We start from the raw sequence: 17,988 nt of genomic DNA, 5'->3' as shown, positions 1-17,988 counted from the left end.
GGGTCCCGCCCTTGGGGGCGGGGTGTGACGGGCGAGTTTACATAGGAAGCGACTGCCTAGGGGAACACCCCGCCGCCCGCGGAGCTTCCTCCGCGGCGCAGCTTCTCTCGGCAAGCGGCGCGCTGGGCCGTGGGGGGCTCCTCCGCATCCCGACGCCGGGGCCCCGGCCGTTCCGCAGCCTCCCCGTGGGCCTGCTGCGCCGCCCGCCATGAGGCTACCGGTCTACCGGTGCCACAATACCACCTCGGTGGAGAAGGGCAACTCGGCGACGATGGGCGGGGTGCTCTTCAGCGCGGGCCTCTTGGGCAACCTGCTGGCCCTGGGGCTGCTGGCGCGCTCTGGGCTGGGGTCGTGTCCGCCGCGCCCGCCGCGCCCACCGCGCGCACCGCCTTCGGTCTTCTATGTGCTGGTGTGCGGCCTGACGGTCACCGACTTGCTGGGCAAGTCCCTCGTGAGCCCCTTCGTGCTGGCCGCCTACGCGCAGAACCGAAGCCTGCAGGCGCTCGTGCCTGCATCGGGCAGCTCGCTGTGCCAAGCCTTCGCCTTCATCATGTCCTTCTTCGGGCTCGCCTCGACGCTGCAGCTCCTGGCCATGGCCCTGGAGTGCTGGCTTTCCCTGGGGCACCCCTTCTTCTACCGACGGCACATCACCCCGCGCCGGGGCGCGCTAGTGGCACCCGTCGTGGGCGCCTTCTGCCTGGCTTTCTGCGCGCTGCCCTTCGCGGGCTTCGGGAAGTTCGTGCAGTACTGCCCTGGCACCTGGTGCTTCATCCAAATGGTCCACGAGGAGCGCTCGTTGTCGGTGCTGAGCTACTCGGTGCTCTACGCCAGCCTCTTGGCGCTGCTGGTTCTCGCCATCGTGCTGTGCAACCTGAGCGCCATGCGCAACCTCTACGCGATGCACCGCCGGCTTAGGAGGCTCCCGCGCTCGGGTCCCAGGGACCGCGCGGAGCCTGGCGCCCGAGAGAAGGAGGCGACCTCGCAGCCCCTGGAGGAGCTGGATCATCTCCTGCTGTTGGCCCTCATGACCGTGCTCTTCACCATGTGCTCCCTGCCTTTAGTTGTGAGTCGCTCCGCGCCAAGGCTGCGGGAGACCGGAGTGCGTGGGATTGAGGGTGTCGGGAGGGTAGGTTGGAGGGCTTGGGACGCGGCGCAAGAAGAGCCAGCAGAGTTTGTTGTTGCGCGCCCTGCATAGGGTACCCTCCACAGCCCCGAGGACTTAGAACCCAATTTGTTGAGCGAAAAGAGAGAATGCCGCAAAAAGAAAGAGAAAGCCCTAACCCGATGGTGTCCCCTTAGCCCCTCAAAACCTCTCCAGTTGACAGAACCCCCTCCTCTCTGCTTCCTTCTGGGAAAATCTCAGGATTATTTTTGCACCTCAGAACTTTGAGGAGCAGAACTTGGTTCCTCCTTGGCAATAGGAGTCCTCTACCACTTCCCGATGGCTAAACCATGTTTTACTTCGTTAGACCCGCCCGTGATTTTAGTGGCACCAGAAATGGGCAAATGGCATCTGGGAATTCTTCTCCCGAGTGTTGGCGTAGAAAGAGAATAAGGGAAGGTGTAATCCTCCCAGAGTGATTTTGCAGAGGTGAGTAACTGAAAGCATAGGTTTTGTTTTTTTAAAACTCGTGCGTAAACTTGGAGGAGTGGCGGACGCTGTTTTCGGGCTCTGCCGCCGCGGGAGGTGGCGGCAGTGGAGGCTGAGAGGCTGTTTGGACTAGCAGATGTGTACGTACGTTTCACTTGGTGATGTCGTTTTGAAAACCTGTCTTGACAGGCTTTGTTTCTATCTTGGCGAGCGAGGTGACATGAAAGCCATTATCTTGGCATTCAATTTGCTAATGGGGGTAGTGGTGCAGATTGAATTACCTCGTTGTTTTGAAGGCGTTTCCTACTGAGATCCTGGCGGAGACACCTAGGAGTGATTTAGGCTTGAGAAAACTTTTTCAGCGTTAATCCTCTCCCTCTCCCGACTCCATCGTGTACTTGTTCAACATGCACAACATTTAAATAAATTCATTGCCAAGTCAGGGTCTTTGGAGTCCAGAGACATCTTGAATAAGAAAGTCAAGTTTCTTGCGGCAGCGTAGCAGTTTTGGACATTACTTTCAAGGGTGGACGAAGGTGAAATAAAATGTGATTTTTCTCTTAAATGAAGGCCCTAGTGTGTGGCAAAGAGTTGTCTGTAGCATCATCATGCAGGGTTAGGATTAGAACGCCCCCAAATAAATAAATAAATACGTCTGTATCTATAGATACAGATACAGGTATAGGAATTTGAAATCTAGCTGTGTTTTTCAGACTCGAGCACACTCAGACTCATCAGCAGAGCTTTTAAAAACAGAGATGGCTGGGCCCCTTCCCCAGAGTTTCTAATTCAGACATTTTTGAAGAATTTAGCAGCTTCTACCTCACCTGCTGATCTGGGGATCACATTTGGAGAACCACACTCTAAAGCAGGAGTTGGCAAACCACAGCCCACAGGACAAAGACATGCCCACTGTTCTTGGGCGGCCCTGAAGTTAAGAATGGTTTCTGTAAATGAATATTTGCCATCAATTTGATAATAGAGGATATGAACTCTGAACCCTCAACTAAATCAAATAATGATTTCAAGGAAAAGAGTCAGTCTTCCCCTTAGTAGGCATGTATTACCAAATAGTTGTACTCAATTGTTATTATTACATTTTGAATTTCATCAATAAACATTGTGGAAATGAGGGAGGAGAGTATAGTCAGTGGTAGAATGGCTGCTTAGCATGCCCAAGGTCGTGGGTTCAATCCCCGATACTTCCACTGCAAATAACTAAATAAAACTAATTACCTCCCTCCCAAAAATAAATAAACAATTTTTTAAAAAAAATTTACAGGGACAAAAACTAAAATAAAAGAAAACTTGCTTTAAAAAAATTGTGGAAATGTGTTTTCTCTCTTGTTGGTAAGTACTCACCAGATATTCACTATTTGCCTCTTGCCCCATGAAACCTAAAATATTTGCTCTTCGGCACTTTACAGAATACATTTGCAGACTCCTGCTCTAAAGTAATAGCCTTACTCACCTTAAATGTGATAAAAACAGAAAATAGCCAAATGTGCAGAATTATGTCCTGAGTTTGAATGTTTTAGTACGAATAATGCAGAAAGCAGCATGATACAGTGGAAAAAACATTACATCAGGACACGCCTCTAAGGAAAGGTGAACAACTCATAGGGGCTTGTGAGGATTGAAGGAAATAATGGATTTGAAAATGATTTTCTAAAGAACTTGTAAAGTTCCAGAGATGTGCAAAGCAGACAGTATTCTTCACAGGAACTATCATTTTCTAGAAAGAATAAGGGCTTTAGCATCAGACATGGGTTTGAATCAGACGTCATCACTTATTAACTGTAATAGCAGCTTACTAACCCTTTCAAACCTGTTTCCTCATCTGTAACGAGGATAACCATTCTTGTTTTGTAAGATAGTTATGAAGATTTGAAGTAATATGTATACACAAAATACCTTAACCAGGTGCCTGGCCTCAAAAAAATTAGTATCACTAATTATTATCATTAATTATAACTTCTACTTATTATTGTCTTCTGGATATAGAAAATTAATTAAGAAATATGCTCTTGTGTTATATTTTAAAGCAGTACTTCTCAAATTTGTTTTAGCCTAAGGACCCCCTTTTTATTCTTATAAATCCTTAAGGACCCAAAGAGCTTCTATTTATGTGGATTATATCTATTAGAATTTATTATATTAGAAAGTAAAAATAAGAAAATTTTTCAATATTATTGCAAAACAAGTTAAGATATACTTATTTCTTGTGTTTTTGCATGGGTAAAGGAGAGCTGGGATTTCAAAATGATTCAATGTGTGATAATGAAGTTACAGAGATTATAGCAGGTAACATGGGAAAACATGTTAAGAGCACAAAAGTACTGAAAACAGTCTCTGAAAATGTGTATATATATACCCTATTACCTTAGAAGGGCCTAGAAAATGCAAGGGTACACAGTACATGTTCCATTAGCAATGAGAGTGATGATGTCATTCATTACACATCAGGCAGCCTCTGTAAAACTCACATTGTACACTTATGGGAGGATGAAAGTGAAAAAGGAAAATAACATCTTTTTATGAAAATAGCTTTGACCCCACAGAAGGGGTATCAGAGACCCTCACTCTTTGAAAACCACTTTTCTAAGGAACAGATTTAGTGACTGGAAAAAAATAAGGCTGTGTGTGAAGGGGGTAAATGTCAAAAAAACAAAACCTGTTCATAGCATAAATATTGTATTTCATTAAGCCAATGAAAAGTTTGTTAGAATATGGTTTTTTTAAGTTAACTTTGCTATAATGCTGGATTAGAGCAAGATACTTAACTAGATTGAATTCTCATATTTCCAATTTGATACAATAAGAAGAAAGTATAGAGAATATGGGGGGAACTTTAGGGGCAGTTTGTAGTTTGTTCTCTAATGCGTATAACATATTTTCATCAAAATTATTTTCACCTTAGAAAACCACTGTGTTTTGAAGGTTGGTAGGGAGCAGGGATGGATGAGAAAGGATGTTCATGTATACATTCGATGTAATAGTTGAGAAGTTTAGAAGCCAAGTAAAGGTAAGCACAAGCTTGTGTAATTGCGTATATCAGAATCCATCAACACAGAGAAGTGGTGGAAGACATCCTGCGTGCATTGAGATAACTTGAGTGTGTATTTCATTTTGGATGGTATGGTTGAGATGCTTCTTCCAGAGGAGGCTGTTAAAGTCGTGTAAGGGATAGTAGTGAGAAACTGGCCAGAGAAAAGGGTGGGAAGTGGACTTAAAGAGATAGATAAAGGGTGGCATCTAGGATGTTGTGATGGATGAACTGGATGGGTAAGGGCATTGGAATCAAGGTTGCTGTTCTGGCAGCAGCAACATTTTTTTCATGGACCCCTAATTCCAACAGAGGGCGCACTTCTCACATCGATTTTCTATGCATAACTTGAACTGGGTATTTAAAACAAGCCAGATGTTGCTGGGGAGGGTATAGCTCAGTGGTGGAGTGCATGCTTTTTCAAGGTCCTGGGTTCAATCCCCAGTATGTCCATTAAAATAAATAAGTAAATAAAAAACATAATTATCTCCCCCCAAAACAAAAAATTAATTAATTAATTAATTAATTAATTAAAATTTTTTTTAAAAAACCAAGCCAGGTGTATATTCTGAGGTTATTCATTATTCAAGCCCTCTCTTAGAGAAGCAGTTTATAAAGTATGTTCTAGAGAATACTCCTGATCAGCAGAGATTTTCCGAAAGTGTAGAATGTGTTCAAACTGATATCTTGTGAGAATGAATAAAATATGTACTTTGGTCATTGTCATAAATGAATAAATTTATGTCATTTTTTTTAGTAAAGCCCACAAATAAAAATAAATAAATAAAATTAGAATGTCAGGTGTAGACTCATACACTTTGAAGACAAATCAAGTGACTTAAAAATACAAATAACCTAATAATATGCAATAAAATTGACATGGATAAATACTGCACAGAAGCATTTGTCTTGATAAGTGTCATTCAGTTACCCAGATCCAAACTAATGAAGCATTCTCAAATCACATAAGCTGTAATACTGGGGGTGAGAGGGAGTGATTAGGGCCATAAGGGAGTTTAGAGAAGAAAAGGATTCACTTCTAATTGATAAAATAATAATACTAGCTAATTGTTGAGTTATTATTATATGCTAGGACTTGTTCTGAAGGTTTTACTCATACTATCTCATTCAAGCTTCATAACAATCCTGGAAGGTAGGTGCAATTATCCCCATTGTATAAATGCTGAAAAGGAATAACTTGCCTGAAGTCACACAGTCAGTGAGGGGATTCAAACCCAGATAGTCCAACTCTAAAACTGATTTGCTTGGCCATCACTTCAAAGAGGCTTCATGAAGGGGGTAATATTTTAAGTCGACCTGGAAAGAAGGTAGGATTTGGGCATGTAATCACTTTCCACATCTGTAAAATGGGTATAATGAACATACATCTCGGGACTTTTGTGGAGAAGAAATGAAGTTTTTAAAGTAAAGTGGTTAGGACCGCGCCCAGGAATATTAAGTTCTGTGTGGGCATTCGCCATTATTATTACTTAGTATTATTAAGTCATGATTATATGGGGGAAGGGCTTCCAGATAAAAATCTGCCTTCCTAAGTGCATTAGTTGGGAGTCTCTGAGCCTGCTGAAATGCTCTATAGAAAAGAGAATAAAAAGAAAAGGATACAATTATGGGAACATGCGTCTTCTCATATCCCTTGATTGCCTTGAATGAGTCTGGTCTGTGCATTTATTCTTATTTCCTCCCATTATCTTTGAATTTGCGTATTTTCTGACCCATTACAGTCCATTTTGTCCCGTGATGGATTCAGAATCTCAGTGCGCACAGGTAAAGTAAGAGCAGGGAGAAAAAGTGGCTGGCCTCCAAGCGAGTGGCAGGCAGTAGTCCTGCTGGTCTTGACAGGAGTGACAGCTGAATGGCAGGAAAAGATGAGGGATGAGGCAGTTTGCAGGGCCCCAGGAGGCCACAGAGACCTCACGAAAGAGCAAGACAGTAGGTGTGGCTGGGCACAGGTTAAGTAGGCATATATTTCTGTGTGTTTTTTCCTTCCTAGCCTGAAAAGAAGATGCCAACCACAGAAAGATAAGCATCTGTGCTAAGAATGAGTAGAGTAATTTACATGAGTTGACTTGAGTTCTTTCCCAAGTTTCCTGTCTTCCCATTGGACTATTTCCTCTCTCTTCCCATTGATTAAAGGTTTCTGTTTCATTGGTGTCTCCACACATGTGACAGTTCACAAAGGTGACTTATTTCAGGGCTAACTAAGAAGAGAGGACAGGAGGCAGACAGAAGAAGGGAGAGAATTTGTATCTATGGGAGTGTGGTGACCCTGTTTGTAAAGGATTCAGTGCACTGGGTTTGTCCCACTTCAGCTCTTCCTCTGCATGGCCAGGCAGGGACCTGGCAAAGCCTGCCCTGCAGCACTCACCCCAGGGAGAGCAGCTCCAGGGACTTAGTCGGGGCTCCCAGGAGGACTTGACTTCCACTGAGCCTCCCCACTCGGCCCTGTACCTTCCCGGCTCCTCACTTGCACCCATCCACTGCAGTGGCCTTAGCTACTTATAGATTTACCCAAAATGAATATTCCAAGCCAAGATTCCATATTCTTACAGAAAAGCAAATATCTCCTAAGTAAACGAATGTATTGCGGCCATCAACCTTTCGCTCTCCTAATCAAATGCTTTTTCTTTGAAAACAGTATCGTGCTTACTATGGAGCGTTTAAAACTGTCCGTGAGAAAAATGCAACTGCTGAAGAAGCTGAAGACCTCCTAGCCTTGCGCTTTCTGTCTGTGATCTCAATTGTGGACCCATGGATTTTTATCATTTTCAGAACGTCAGTATTTCGAATGCTTTTCCACAAGATTTTCATAAGGCCTCTTCTGTATAGAAATTGCCACAGGGATTCTTGCCAAGGTAATGTGGAATCCAGTCTGTGACAGTGTTTTACTCTCTCTGGGAAGCTCAGGAATATATCGCATCTTCTGGCAAAGAATTGTGATAAAAAAAAATCTTGCAGTTTATATCCTTAAAAGTTGTATCATAACAAGATGCCTAAATGTATTTTCAAAAGTATTTGATTGACCTTAGTGAGTTGTCACTCTATATTCATGAACCAATTCAGTGGATTTTGAGTTATTGATAGCAACTGCAATTTCATATATTATAAACAATGTTAAAAATCTTAACACAATGCTTTAATTGTTCCAATATTTGCACTTGGTGTCCCTAATTTTTTAGAGAGGTCTTGAGATGTCTGGGTCTTTACTTAAATCCAGTAGAAACACCACCATTTACAACTATGTGATGGGTGTTTTTAAAATTTCTTACACTCTTCATTTCTAGGGAACCTCATTTGTTTATTTTGTATCACAGTTGCCCCCATTTAAGTCTTTTCTTTGCCCACTGGTGCAGGTATAGCCTGAATTATAGCTGCTCCTCCAAGAAGGGAAGTGGGAAATATAACCAGGTCCGGTGTTTGGAGGGTCTGTCTCCCTAGCCATTCTCTGAGAGAATGCTCACTGCCTTGTGTGAAGAGGTGAAGCTATAAATAAGTAAACACAGGGCAAGATGTGACCTATGGCCTACAACCCTGAGAAGAAAAAATTATTTTTATCATTTGAAGTCCAACTTCTTGTGATTTGAGGTAGGGGTGTCAGTAGGAATGAAAATTTGGGAGTGAGCTACTAAATGTTTCACTTTTTGGAAACTCCATTTTATAGATTTATCATATCTATGGATTCTTTGCTGGGGGAGGGACTTACGGTTCTTTGATAAACAGTGATGTATGAATTCCCAGAGAGCCGTTTTACTGCTTATGCCTGTGATCCAGCCTGTCATTCAGCACAGCAACAGGCCCACTCGGGACTCAGTCAGCCTCAGCTGGGAGCGATGGCAATGACCTTCACGTCTACCTGTCCACAGCCATGTTCTGCTCTTGGTGGCGACAGTAAGATCTTATTGAGGCTCCAGAGAGCCAGGCCTTCAAACTAGAACAGAATGTAGCTCAGATGGAGCACAACCAAGCACTTTAATTGCACATTTAAGTGTTTACAAAGGTTAGTAACACTATGACCAAAAGGGAAAAGTGGGGAAAACACGGCTGCAGCTGTTAAACCAATTAAGAGGCTGTAGACCCAGCTTGCAGGTAAGAACACTCACCTTCGGTGACAAGAACATATAGGGGTGTCAGAGGGGTTTCAACATCTCTGGAGTCCCCTTGTACCCGACACACTCGGACTCGGAGCTAGAAAGCTGGCTACATTTGAGTAGCCCGAGACCCTCATTCAGCCATCCCTTTCAAAGACCGGAGTATTTGCCTTATATCCAGCTTAGCAGTAGACCCATTTTTCACTCTGGTTTATCTTAGAGGTGGTATAACTTGGATCTATATGTGTATTTTTTGTTTGTAGCAAAACTGTGAAATGGCCAGGTTAGGAATACATGAATTATAATTTGAGAGTGTGTCGTGATGGAAAATGCACTTGTTTTCAAGTTTAACTCTCATTTGTATATTTAATGTGTAAGTACATTTGTATTTTATTGTCAGAGGAATTGCATCTTTTTGCGCTCCCCTTTTGGAAGGTGTGTTATGATAATTGTCAAGATCATTTCAAAGTTCCCAGACAAATCAATAAACACAATTTTATAATATTTTGCAAAGAAAATTACTTTTCTTTAAATGAAAGAAAGGGTTTAGTTTTGGGGTTTTGTTTTTTGAGTGAACAGTTGCCAGCAGTCTTTCATTCTCTAGTGATTTAATACCGTGGGATTTTATAGGCTTTTCTATTAGCATATGTATTTTTTAAACAAATTTGCATAGGTTTATCCAAGAACTTGGTAGTCTTTTCTGTTTAATACAGAATATAGATAGACCGTCCGGATGAAATCCACGTTAAAAGTTAACTCTTCAATGTTCTTCATTGATTGATTCATTAGATCATTAAGTAAGTCTTAACTGACACATACCTTGTGCCAGGCAATTGATTACGTACTAAGAGAAAAAAATACATGAGTCTCAGTCCTAGCCTAAGAGTTGCTTATTGTCCAGTGGAGGAGACAGGGATGTAAACAATTACAACACAGAATTGAAATTCCAACAGTACTTGTGCACACACAGTCCTATTAGAAGAGGAGTGCCAACTAGGGACGGGATGTGGGGTTATAAAAGATGCTTACCTTAAGCATCTTGATACTCGATGCTTAAGTCAAGTGCTGAAGACGGGTAGGAATTTTGACCCCTAGTTGAAAACTGAACAAAGGACAAAAATAGACAGCTTACATAAGAGGAAATACATATAGTTAATAAATGTAGAAAAAAATTCCTGTCCAATCAAAGAAGTGCAAAATTAAAATCAAGTTATCAAGGACCACACACAAAAATAATTATGACTCTCAATAACAGAGAGGCTGTTATTAAGTAAAAGGAATATTCATGCTCCCCTGGTGAGTTTGTAAATGTGTCCACCTTTTCTTGATAGCAACCTGACAGTGCATATCAAGAGCCTAAAGTGTTTTTTTCCATTCCAGTGACTCCACTCAAGAATTCTCTCCCAGAAAATAATCAGAGGGGCTGTCACAGTTAATGTGCAGAACTCTTCCTTGTAATGTTCTTTATAATAGCAAAAAAAAAAAAAAAAAGAAAAGGAAACCATCTAGATGACTGAAACAAGGGTTAAACTCAAACAAATATATATATATGTGTATATATATATATATATATATATACATATACACACACACAAATACATGAAAATTATGCAGCCATTAAAAAATATTTTCAAATAATTTCTAAAAATTAAAAAGCTTATACTGTAATTCTAGGTGAAAAAAAAGCATGATACAAACTATTTTAAGGTATGATCCACAAATACATATGCATAGAAAATATCTTGAAAAAATAAAGAAAGTGTGAACCCCAGTGAACTTTTTTAATGGACATTTTCCCCATAATTCTTTGTATTCCAGGTTTTAAAATAATAAGTCAATATTTCTTTCACATGAAATTTTTTTTTTAAAGAATGAATAGAAATGGGCTGAGAAAACAAGGGGGAAAGGCATGAAGGGAAAGCTTTCTAGATTAAAGGAATGGTATGTGTAAAGCCAGGCAGAAATAAAGGACTATGGCATGTCCAGGCTTAACCAGCAGCTCCATTTGGCAGAAGCTTGGGAGTTATGAGCAGAGGAGTCAGGAAGAGAGGCTGAAAATAGAGGCAGTTTTCATACTATAAGGGGTGTTGGGTGTGGCAGAGGAGGGTTGGGGCACTTGTAAGCCCTGCATACTTGCTGGAGACTTTGAAGCCAGGGTGCAGTCAGCATAGAGTTGGAGGAAGGTCATGCTGGTGGCATGGACTGTGGGTGGGCAGGTAGGGGCATCAGATGAGGTGGGAGTGGTTGTTCAGTTGGTGCAGGAGACCAGGGCACTGGCTAAGGAAGTAAGTGGGACTCACTAGTTTGGCTGCTTGCCTGACAGTGGTCTGCATCAGCTGAGAAGAAAGGGCCCCTTTGGATGATCTTTCTACTGGGAGGAGGCACAAAGACCCCATAATATGCAGGCCTGGGTGTGCCCTGCTGTTAGGGAGGGAAAGAGGCGAGGAGGAGCTGAAGTCAAGCAGTGGCAGGGAGAGGTGAGCTGTGCAGCTTTTTAGTAGGTAAGACTGATGGGAGGATTCCAACTTCTGACTCAGTTTTGCCTTTATTCTTCTTTCAATATACTCAGGGACAAGTTAAGGCAGGGGAAAATTCTGGAAAATCTCTTTTCCTTTTTTTTTCCCCTTACATTCCCAAGAAGATTGCAGTTACTGACTTTAAAGAAGTTTCTGGGCCATCTGTAGATTTTAATTACATACTACTCAGCCACATTAATAAACGGCTAACAGTTAGGACTATTATTTAGTTCCAAATGTCCATCAAAGGCTGACTGGGCCAGGTATTCCTGAAGCTTGAGGGGAGAGAAGGGCTCCAACACATACTAAGCAGTGAGATGGCCTCAGACACTCACTAGCTACACAGCCTCTTTGCTCATTTAATTGAAGATTTCTGTACTCTAGGCCAGTGCTTTTTCAAGGTGTGGTCCTAGACGGGCAGTGTCAGAATCACTTGCAACTTGTTAGAATCATACATTCTCTGACCCCACCCAATGCCTACTCAATCAGAATCTTGGGAGGTGGGCTCTGCAGACTGGGCTTTAACATACCCTCCAGGTGATTCTCATGCATGTTCAAATCTGAGAACCGCTGTTCCACCCAAAAAAAAAAAATACACCCCCACAAAAAACAAACAATATGCAAAAGACTCCCCATCCATAATGTTTCTCTGACCTCTGATTCTCAGATCTTTTCAGTTGTAGGTAATCACTGACACCTGACTCCCAATAGCACTTTATCTGTAACGTTCACAAGGCTGATACAATATTTACATACAGGTTGCTCTCATGGATCATGAATTTAGGTGCTCTAAGTACTAATGACAATGAGGAGCCTTTGGCCCACGGAGGGTAGGATGCCCCCTCAGACGTGCTGCTGCTTCATCCTCCTGCAAATGCTTGTTGGGCCCAACCCTGACAGTTGTTCTGTGGTGAAAGAAAACCAACTAACGGGCACTCCTTCACAAAACATGTTATCAGAGATTTTATCTAAAAATGAGCTTTCATTAGGGAATTATTGCTTTATTTTTAACTCTCTATAGAAATCTCCATTAAAACATGTATAGCTATTTCTAAAGTTTTGTAATTTGACCTTTATATATTTTTAGAAATACATTCTATGTTCCATCCTCCTTTCCAGGCTTCAAAATATTTGAGGACTAGATACTCATATTTTATTTTTTTCCCCTGAAAACATGAACTGTGGAAGGGCAAAAATAGATTATAAACATACATTGATTAAAAGTTTCCCTCTCTCATGATTTCCCAAAAACATAAGTATACTTAATAAGAGGTTGCAATAACTTGGTCTGAGATTTCTCTGTATCTGAGAGGAATGGTCTTGCTTTGGCATAAAAGAATTTTTCTCGTATTTTTGGGTAGAATTTTTCTACCCAAAGTTGAGAATAATAAAATACAAGAGAAAATATTTTTGCTCCATATTTTTCCTACTGTCATAGACATTGAAGAAATTAACCTGTGTTTCAGTGTTATCCAGGAAGTGGAAATTCACAATTAACAGTATAAAAAGGTTATTAGGCAATTCAAAGACTGTACAAACAGCTTTGTCTTACTGGCGCAGGGTGTTTGGTGCCTTGTCTTGTAATTCCTCTCAGAAGTGAGGCTGGGATTGCCGGCCTGGGTATTCCCAGTACGACCTCTGGTGGAGGAAAGCTGAATCTACAGGTAAGGGATGGTAAGTAGTAAAGGCTTACTCTCTCTGCTTTTCCACAATTGCCTAACTTGAAACAAATCAGCAGATCTCACGTGATATCAGTGAGGTGAAAGTTTCAATCTGCCAGACAATTTTTTTTAAAAACTACATATACTCAGGAGTCAGTCTAGCCTTAAAGATATTTGCAGTGAATCCATCCATGCTCTGGTTACAGAGTAAGTGAAATCAAATATAGAAAGAAGAAATAAACTTGATTTTATTATTTTTTTTTTACTTTTTGCTACTTAAATCCTAAAACCAGTGAAAATAATAAGATATAGTCAAGTCAAAATCTTATAAGAAAGTATATTTTAATTCAAGCTCATAGGGCCTTATAATGATTCTTAATTCATAGAAAGATTTTAGAATCTAATTGGAAACAGAACAAATTAGAAGTTAAAAATAATACAATGTAGGATAAATGTTGCAGTATGGGGCAAAGATCTTAAAACCCTAAATCAAAATGATGTTTAAGATTAGTCTAGTAGTGCATTGTATAGATACCTGGGCAAACAATGAGATTGGTAATTTGCCGACATCAATTTCTTATTGGTACAAAATAGGATATGAAAACAGTAAGTGCCATGCAACACAATTCGCAATGAACTGGGGAAGACTTCTTTAACTCCCCCAAATTTAAAAATCACTGAGTTCTCAATTAGGTTAAAAAGACAAAAGTGCAATGATTTACTGGTTGTAATTGACATCCAAAATAAAATGACCTCCTGCAAAAACTAAAATGGGACAAATATCTAGCCTTCAAATGGGAACAAATGGTAATATCAGGCAAAGTAGAATTTAAGGTAAGTTTTAAATGGTTAAATGGTCGAAAAGTCAATCTGTGGCTATAAGATACAATACAAGTGACTACCTTACAGCCTTGACTTATTTTTACCAAACAATATGGCAATAAAAATACAAAAGAAAAAGCACTAGCAACATAAGAAATTGAAAAATCACTATTGTTACGATTTTCACTCTACCATCAGTCAAAAGTAGATCAAATGACAAAGACATTTATTTACATGTATTTCTATTTTTGTTGTCCCATCACTCAAAACTCAGATGATTTTTATTCAGTATTATATATTGAGGATGGTCTGTCTGTAAGCATAGGCTGACACAGACCTGCCATTCACTTTGGAGGCCTTGTAAGTACCACCAGAAAGACATGAAGTGATTCCCAGAGCAGCTCAAACCCACTCTCAACAGCTTGAGCGACTGTAAAAGATATATGCCTTATGTAAAATGATATGGTGGGCAGAGAGAATGAACAGTGTTTCAAACACGAGCTTCACACTCAAAGTCATAACGTTATGGCTCTTTCCAGTTTGGACCCAATGAAGGTCCTCCTGTCGGTGTTGCTTGCACCAACAGAACTCGACTGACATCAGTTCAGACCCTAGGAAAGGCTTTATTCCTTGATCAAAGTCTGGAGGGGCGGGCTCCCGCCCTGGAGCACAGGCTCTGCGCACACGCTGTGGGCGGGGCTGCTCCACGGGGATTTCCCCAGCGGGAGGGGGCGGGGTTTCCGCATGTCGGCGCAGCTGAGCTGCTCCGGCGCCAGGTCGCACGCCGTGCGGGGTGCAGCGTTTCTGCGCACAGCCGCCGCCATCTTGAACTGAGGTGTGGCGCAGGTCGCTTCTGCACACAGCCGGTCAAGCTGGGGTCTCCGACATAGCGGTTCTGTGCCGCGAACTCTAATTCGGTGCACACGGACCCCTACAGGCAAGTGAAACCAGACTAAGCACAAGAGAACTTAGACTTTATCATCTAGATTCCCTCTTATTTTTTTTCGGGGACCCCAGCAGGCTTTGCCAGTGACCATTCAGTACAGAATCTCTGACTGTTAGGTGTTAATTTGTGATCCAGTTGCTTTGTGCCAACTCTGTACACTGCAGTTCAGGATGAGTATTAGTCAGGATTTTATTTATTTGATAAAAGCAATTCTCCAAAGTAACAAAGGAGAAGCCAGCTGGTGAGTTCTAACAGGGATCCAAGTCCTGGTGTTCATGCCCTTGTGAAATCTCTCCCCCTCAAGTGTGAGCTGGACCTGGAGACTTGCTCCTAAGGAGTGTAACACAGCAAAAAAAAAAAAAAAAGAAAAATTTTGGGATGTTACACTCCAACTTAGGTGACCAAAAAAAGACTGGCTTCAGCCTTGCTTGCTTGCTCTGATGGAAGCCAGCTGCCACATTGCGTGAGGCTCATATGGGCAAAAAACAGGGGAGTCCCTAGCCAACAGCCAGCATGGAGCTGAAGGCCTCAGTGCATCAACCCACAAGGAACTGAATCCTCCTACAGCCAAATGAGTGTTCTTAGAGGTGGAGTCTTTTGAAAATCCAGCCTTGAGGTGAATGCAGCCCCGGCCAACACCTTGACTGCAACCTTGAGAGAGACCCAGAGGATCCAGCCAATTGGCACCCAGATTCCTGACCCACAGAAACCGTGAGAGAAATTTTTTTTTAACATTTTTTATTGATTTATAATCATTTTACAATGTTGTGTCAAATTCCAGTGTTCAGCACAATTTTTCAGTTATTCATGGACATATACACACTCATTGTCACATTTTTTTCTCTGTGAGTTACCATAACATTTTGTGTATATTTCCCTGTGCTATACAGTGTAGTCTATTCTACAATTTTGAAATCCCAGTCTATCCCTTCCCACCCTCCGCCCCCCTGGTAACCACAAGTCTGTATTCTCTGAGTCTATTTCTGTCCTTTATTTACGCTTTGTTTTTGTTTGTTTGTTTGTTTTTGGTTTTGTTTTTTAGATTCCACATATGAGCGATCTCATATGGTATTTTTCTTTCTCTTTCTGGCTTACTTCACTTAGAATGACATTCTCCAGGAGCATCCATGTTGCTGCAAATGGCATTATGTTGTCAGTTTTTATGGCTGAGTAGTATTCCATTGTATAAATATACCACAGCTTCTTTATCCAGTCACCTGTTGATGGACATTTAGGCTGTTTCCATGTTTTGGCTATTGTAAATAGTGCTGCTATGAACATTGGGGTGCAGGTGTCATCCTGAAGTAGGGTTCCTTCTGGATACAAGCCCAGGAGTGGGATTCCTGGGTCATATGGTAAGTCTATTCCTAGTCTTTTGAGGAATCTCCACACTGTTTTCCATAGTGGCTGCACCAAACTGCATTCCCACCAGCAGTGTAGGAGGGTTCCCCTTTCTCCACAGCCTCTCCAGCATTTGTCATTTGTGGATTTTTGAATGACGGCCATTCTGACTGGTGTGAGGTGATACCTCATCGTAGTTTTGATTTGCATTTCTCTGATAATTAGTGATATTGAGCATTTTTTCATGTGCTTTTTGATCATTTGTATGTCTTCCTTGGAGAATTGCTTGTTTAGGTCTTCTGCCCATTTTTGGATTGGGTTGTTTATTTTTTTCTTATTATGTCGTATGAGCTGCTTATATATTCTGGAGATCAAGCCTTTGTCGGTTTCACTTGCAAAAATTTTCTCCCATTCCGTAGGTTTTCTTCTTGTTTTATTTCTGGTTTCCTTTGCTGTGCAGAAGCTTGTAAATTTCATTAGGTCCCATTTGTTTATTCTTGCTTTTATTTCTACTAGGAGAAAATTTTTGAAATGTATGTCAGATAATGTTTTGCCTATGTTTTCCTCTAGGAGGTTTATTGTATCTTGTCTTATGTTTAAGTCTTTAATCCATTTTGAGTTGATTTTTGTATATGGTGTAAGGGAGTGTTCTAGCTTCATTGTTTTACATGCTGCTGTCCAGTTTTCCCAACACCATTTGCTGAAGAGACTGTCTTTATTCCAATGTATATTCTTGCCTCCTTTGTCGAAGATGAGTTGACCAAAAGTTTGTGGGTTCATTTCTGGGCTCTCTATTCTGTTCCATTGGTCTATATGTCTGTTTTGGTACCAATACCATGCTGTCTTGATGACTGTATCTCTATAGTATTGTCTGAAGTCTGGGAGAGTTATTCCTCCAGCCTCTTTCTTTCTCTTCAGTAATGCTTTCGCAATTCTAGGTCTTTGATGGTTCCATATGAATTTTATTATGATTTGTTCTAGTTCTGTGAAATATGTCCTGGGTAATTGGATAGGGATTGCATTAAATCTGTAGATCGCCTTGGGCTGTGTGACCATTTTAACAATATTGATTCTTCCTATCCAAGAGCATGGAATATCTTTCCACTTTTTAAAGTCTTCTTTAATTTCCTTCATCAATGGTTTATAGTTTTCTGTGTATAATTGTTTCACCTCCTTGGTTAGATTTATTCCCAGATATTTTATTACTTTGGGTGCTATTTTAAAGGGGATTGTTTCTTTACTTTCTTCTTCTGTTGATTTATCGTTAGTGTAAAGAAATGCAACTGATTTTTGAACGTTAATTTTGTAACCTGCTACCTTGCTGAATTCTTCAATCAGCTCTAGTAGCTTTTGTGTGGACCTTTTAGGGTTTTTTATATATAGTAACATGTCATCAGCATATAATGACACTTTTACCTCTTCTTTTCCAATTTGGATCCCTTTTACTTCTTTCTCTTGCCTGACTGCTGTGGCTAGGACTTCCAGGACTATGTTGAATAGGAGTGGTGATAGTGGGCATCCTTGTCTTGTCCCAGATTTTAGTGGGAAGCTTTTGAGTTTTTCACCGTTGAGTACTATGCTGGCTGTAGGTTTGTCATATATAGCTTTTATTATGTTGAGATATGTTCCCTCTATACCCACTTTGGCGAGAGTTTTTATCATAAATGGGTGTTGAATTTTATCAAACACTTTTTCTGCATCGATTGAGATGATCATGTGGTTTTTGTCCTTTCTCTTGTTGATGTGATGTATTACACTGATTGATTTGCGTATGTTGAACCACCCTTGTGTCCCTGGGGTGAACCCCACTTGGTCATGATGTATAATCTTTTTTATGTGTTGTTGGATTCTATTTGCTAAAATTTTGGTGAGGATTTTGGCGTCTATGTTCATCAGTGATATTGGCCTATAATTCTCTTTTTTTGTAGTGTCTTTGCCTGGTTTTGGTATCAAGGTGAT

General features: G+C 41.1%; 1 protein-coding gene across 2 annotated transcripts; it reads left to right on the top strand.

Annotated features, from left to right (window-relative positions):
- The first annotated feature begins 62 nt into the window (after positions 1–62).
- On the top strand, positions 63–9,247 carry PTGDR (prostaglandin D2 receptor). 2 transcript variants are annotated; one of them, XR_012507525.1, is made up of 2 exons: positions 63–1,591; positions 7,294–7,430. XR_012507525.1 is itself a non-coding variant. In XM_010967050.3 (2 exons), exons 1-2 carry the CDS (start codon positions 209–211, stop codon positions 7,531–7,533), a joined length of 1,095 nt encoding a protein of 364 aa, XP_010965352.2. In that variant the 5' UTR covers positions 65–208; the 3' UTR covers positions 7,534–9,247. The 2 variants fall into 2 exon arrangements, 1 of the variants encoding a protein (XP_010965352.2); XM_010967050.3 differs by having other exon boundaries at positions 65–1,063; positions 7,294–9,247.
- Positions 9,248–17,988: the final 8,741 nt, after the last annotated feature.

This window comes from Camelus bactrianus, chromosome 6, assembly GCF_048773025.1.
Source record: "Camelus bactrianus isolate YW-2024 breed Bactrian camel chromosome 6, ASM4877302v1, whole genome shotgun sequence".
Lineage (NCBI taxonomy): Eukaryota > Metazoa > Chordata > Mammalia > Artiodactyla > Camelidae > Camelus > Camelus bactrianus.
Note: the sequence above shows the minus strand (reverse complement) of the source record. Positions and strands in the feature narration are given on the sequence as shown.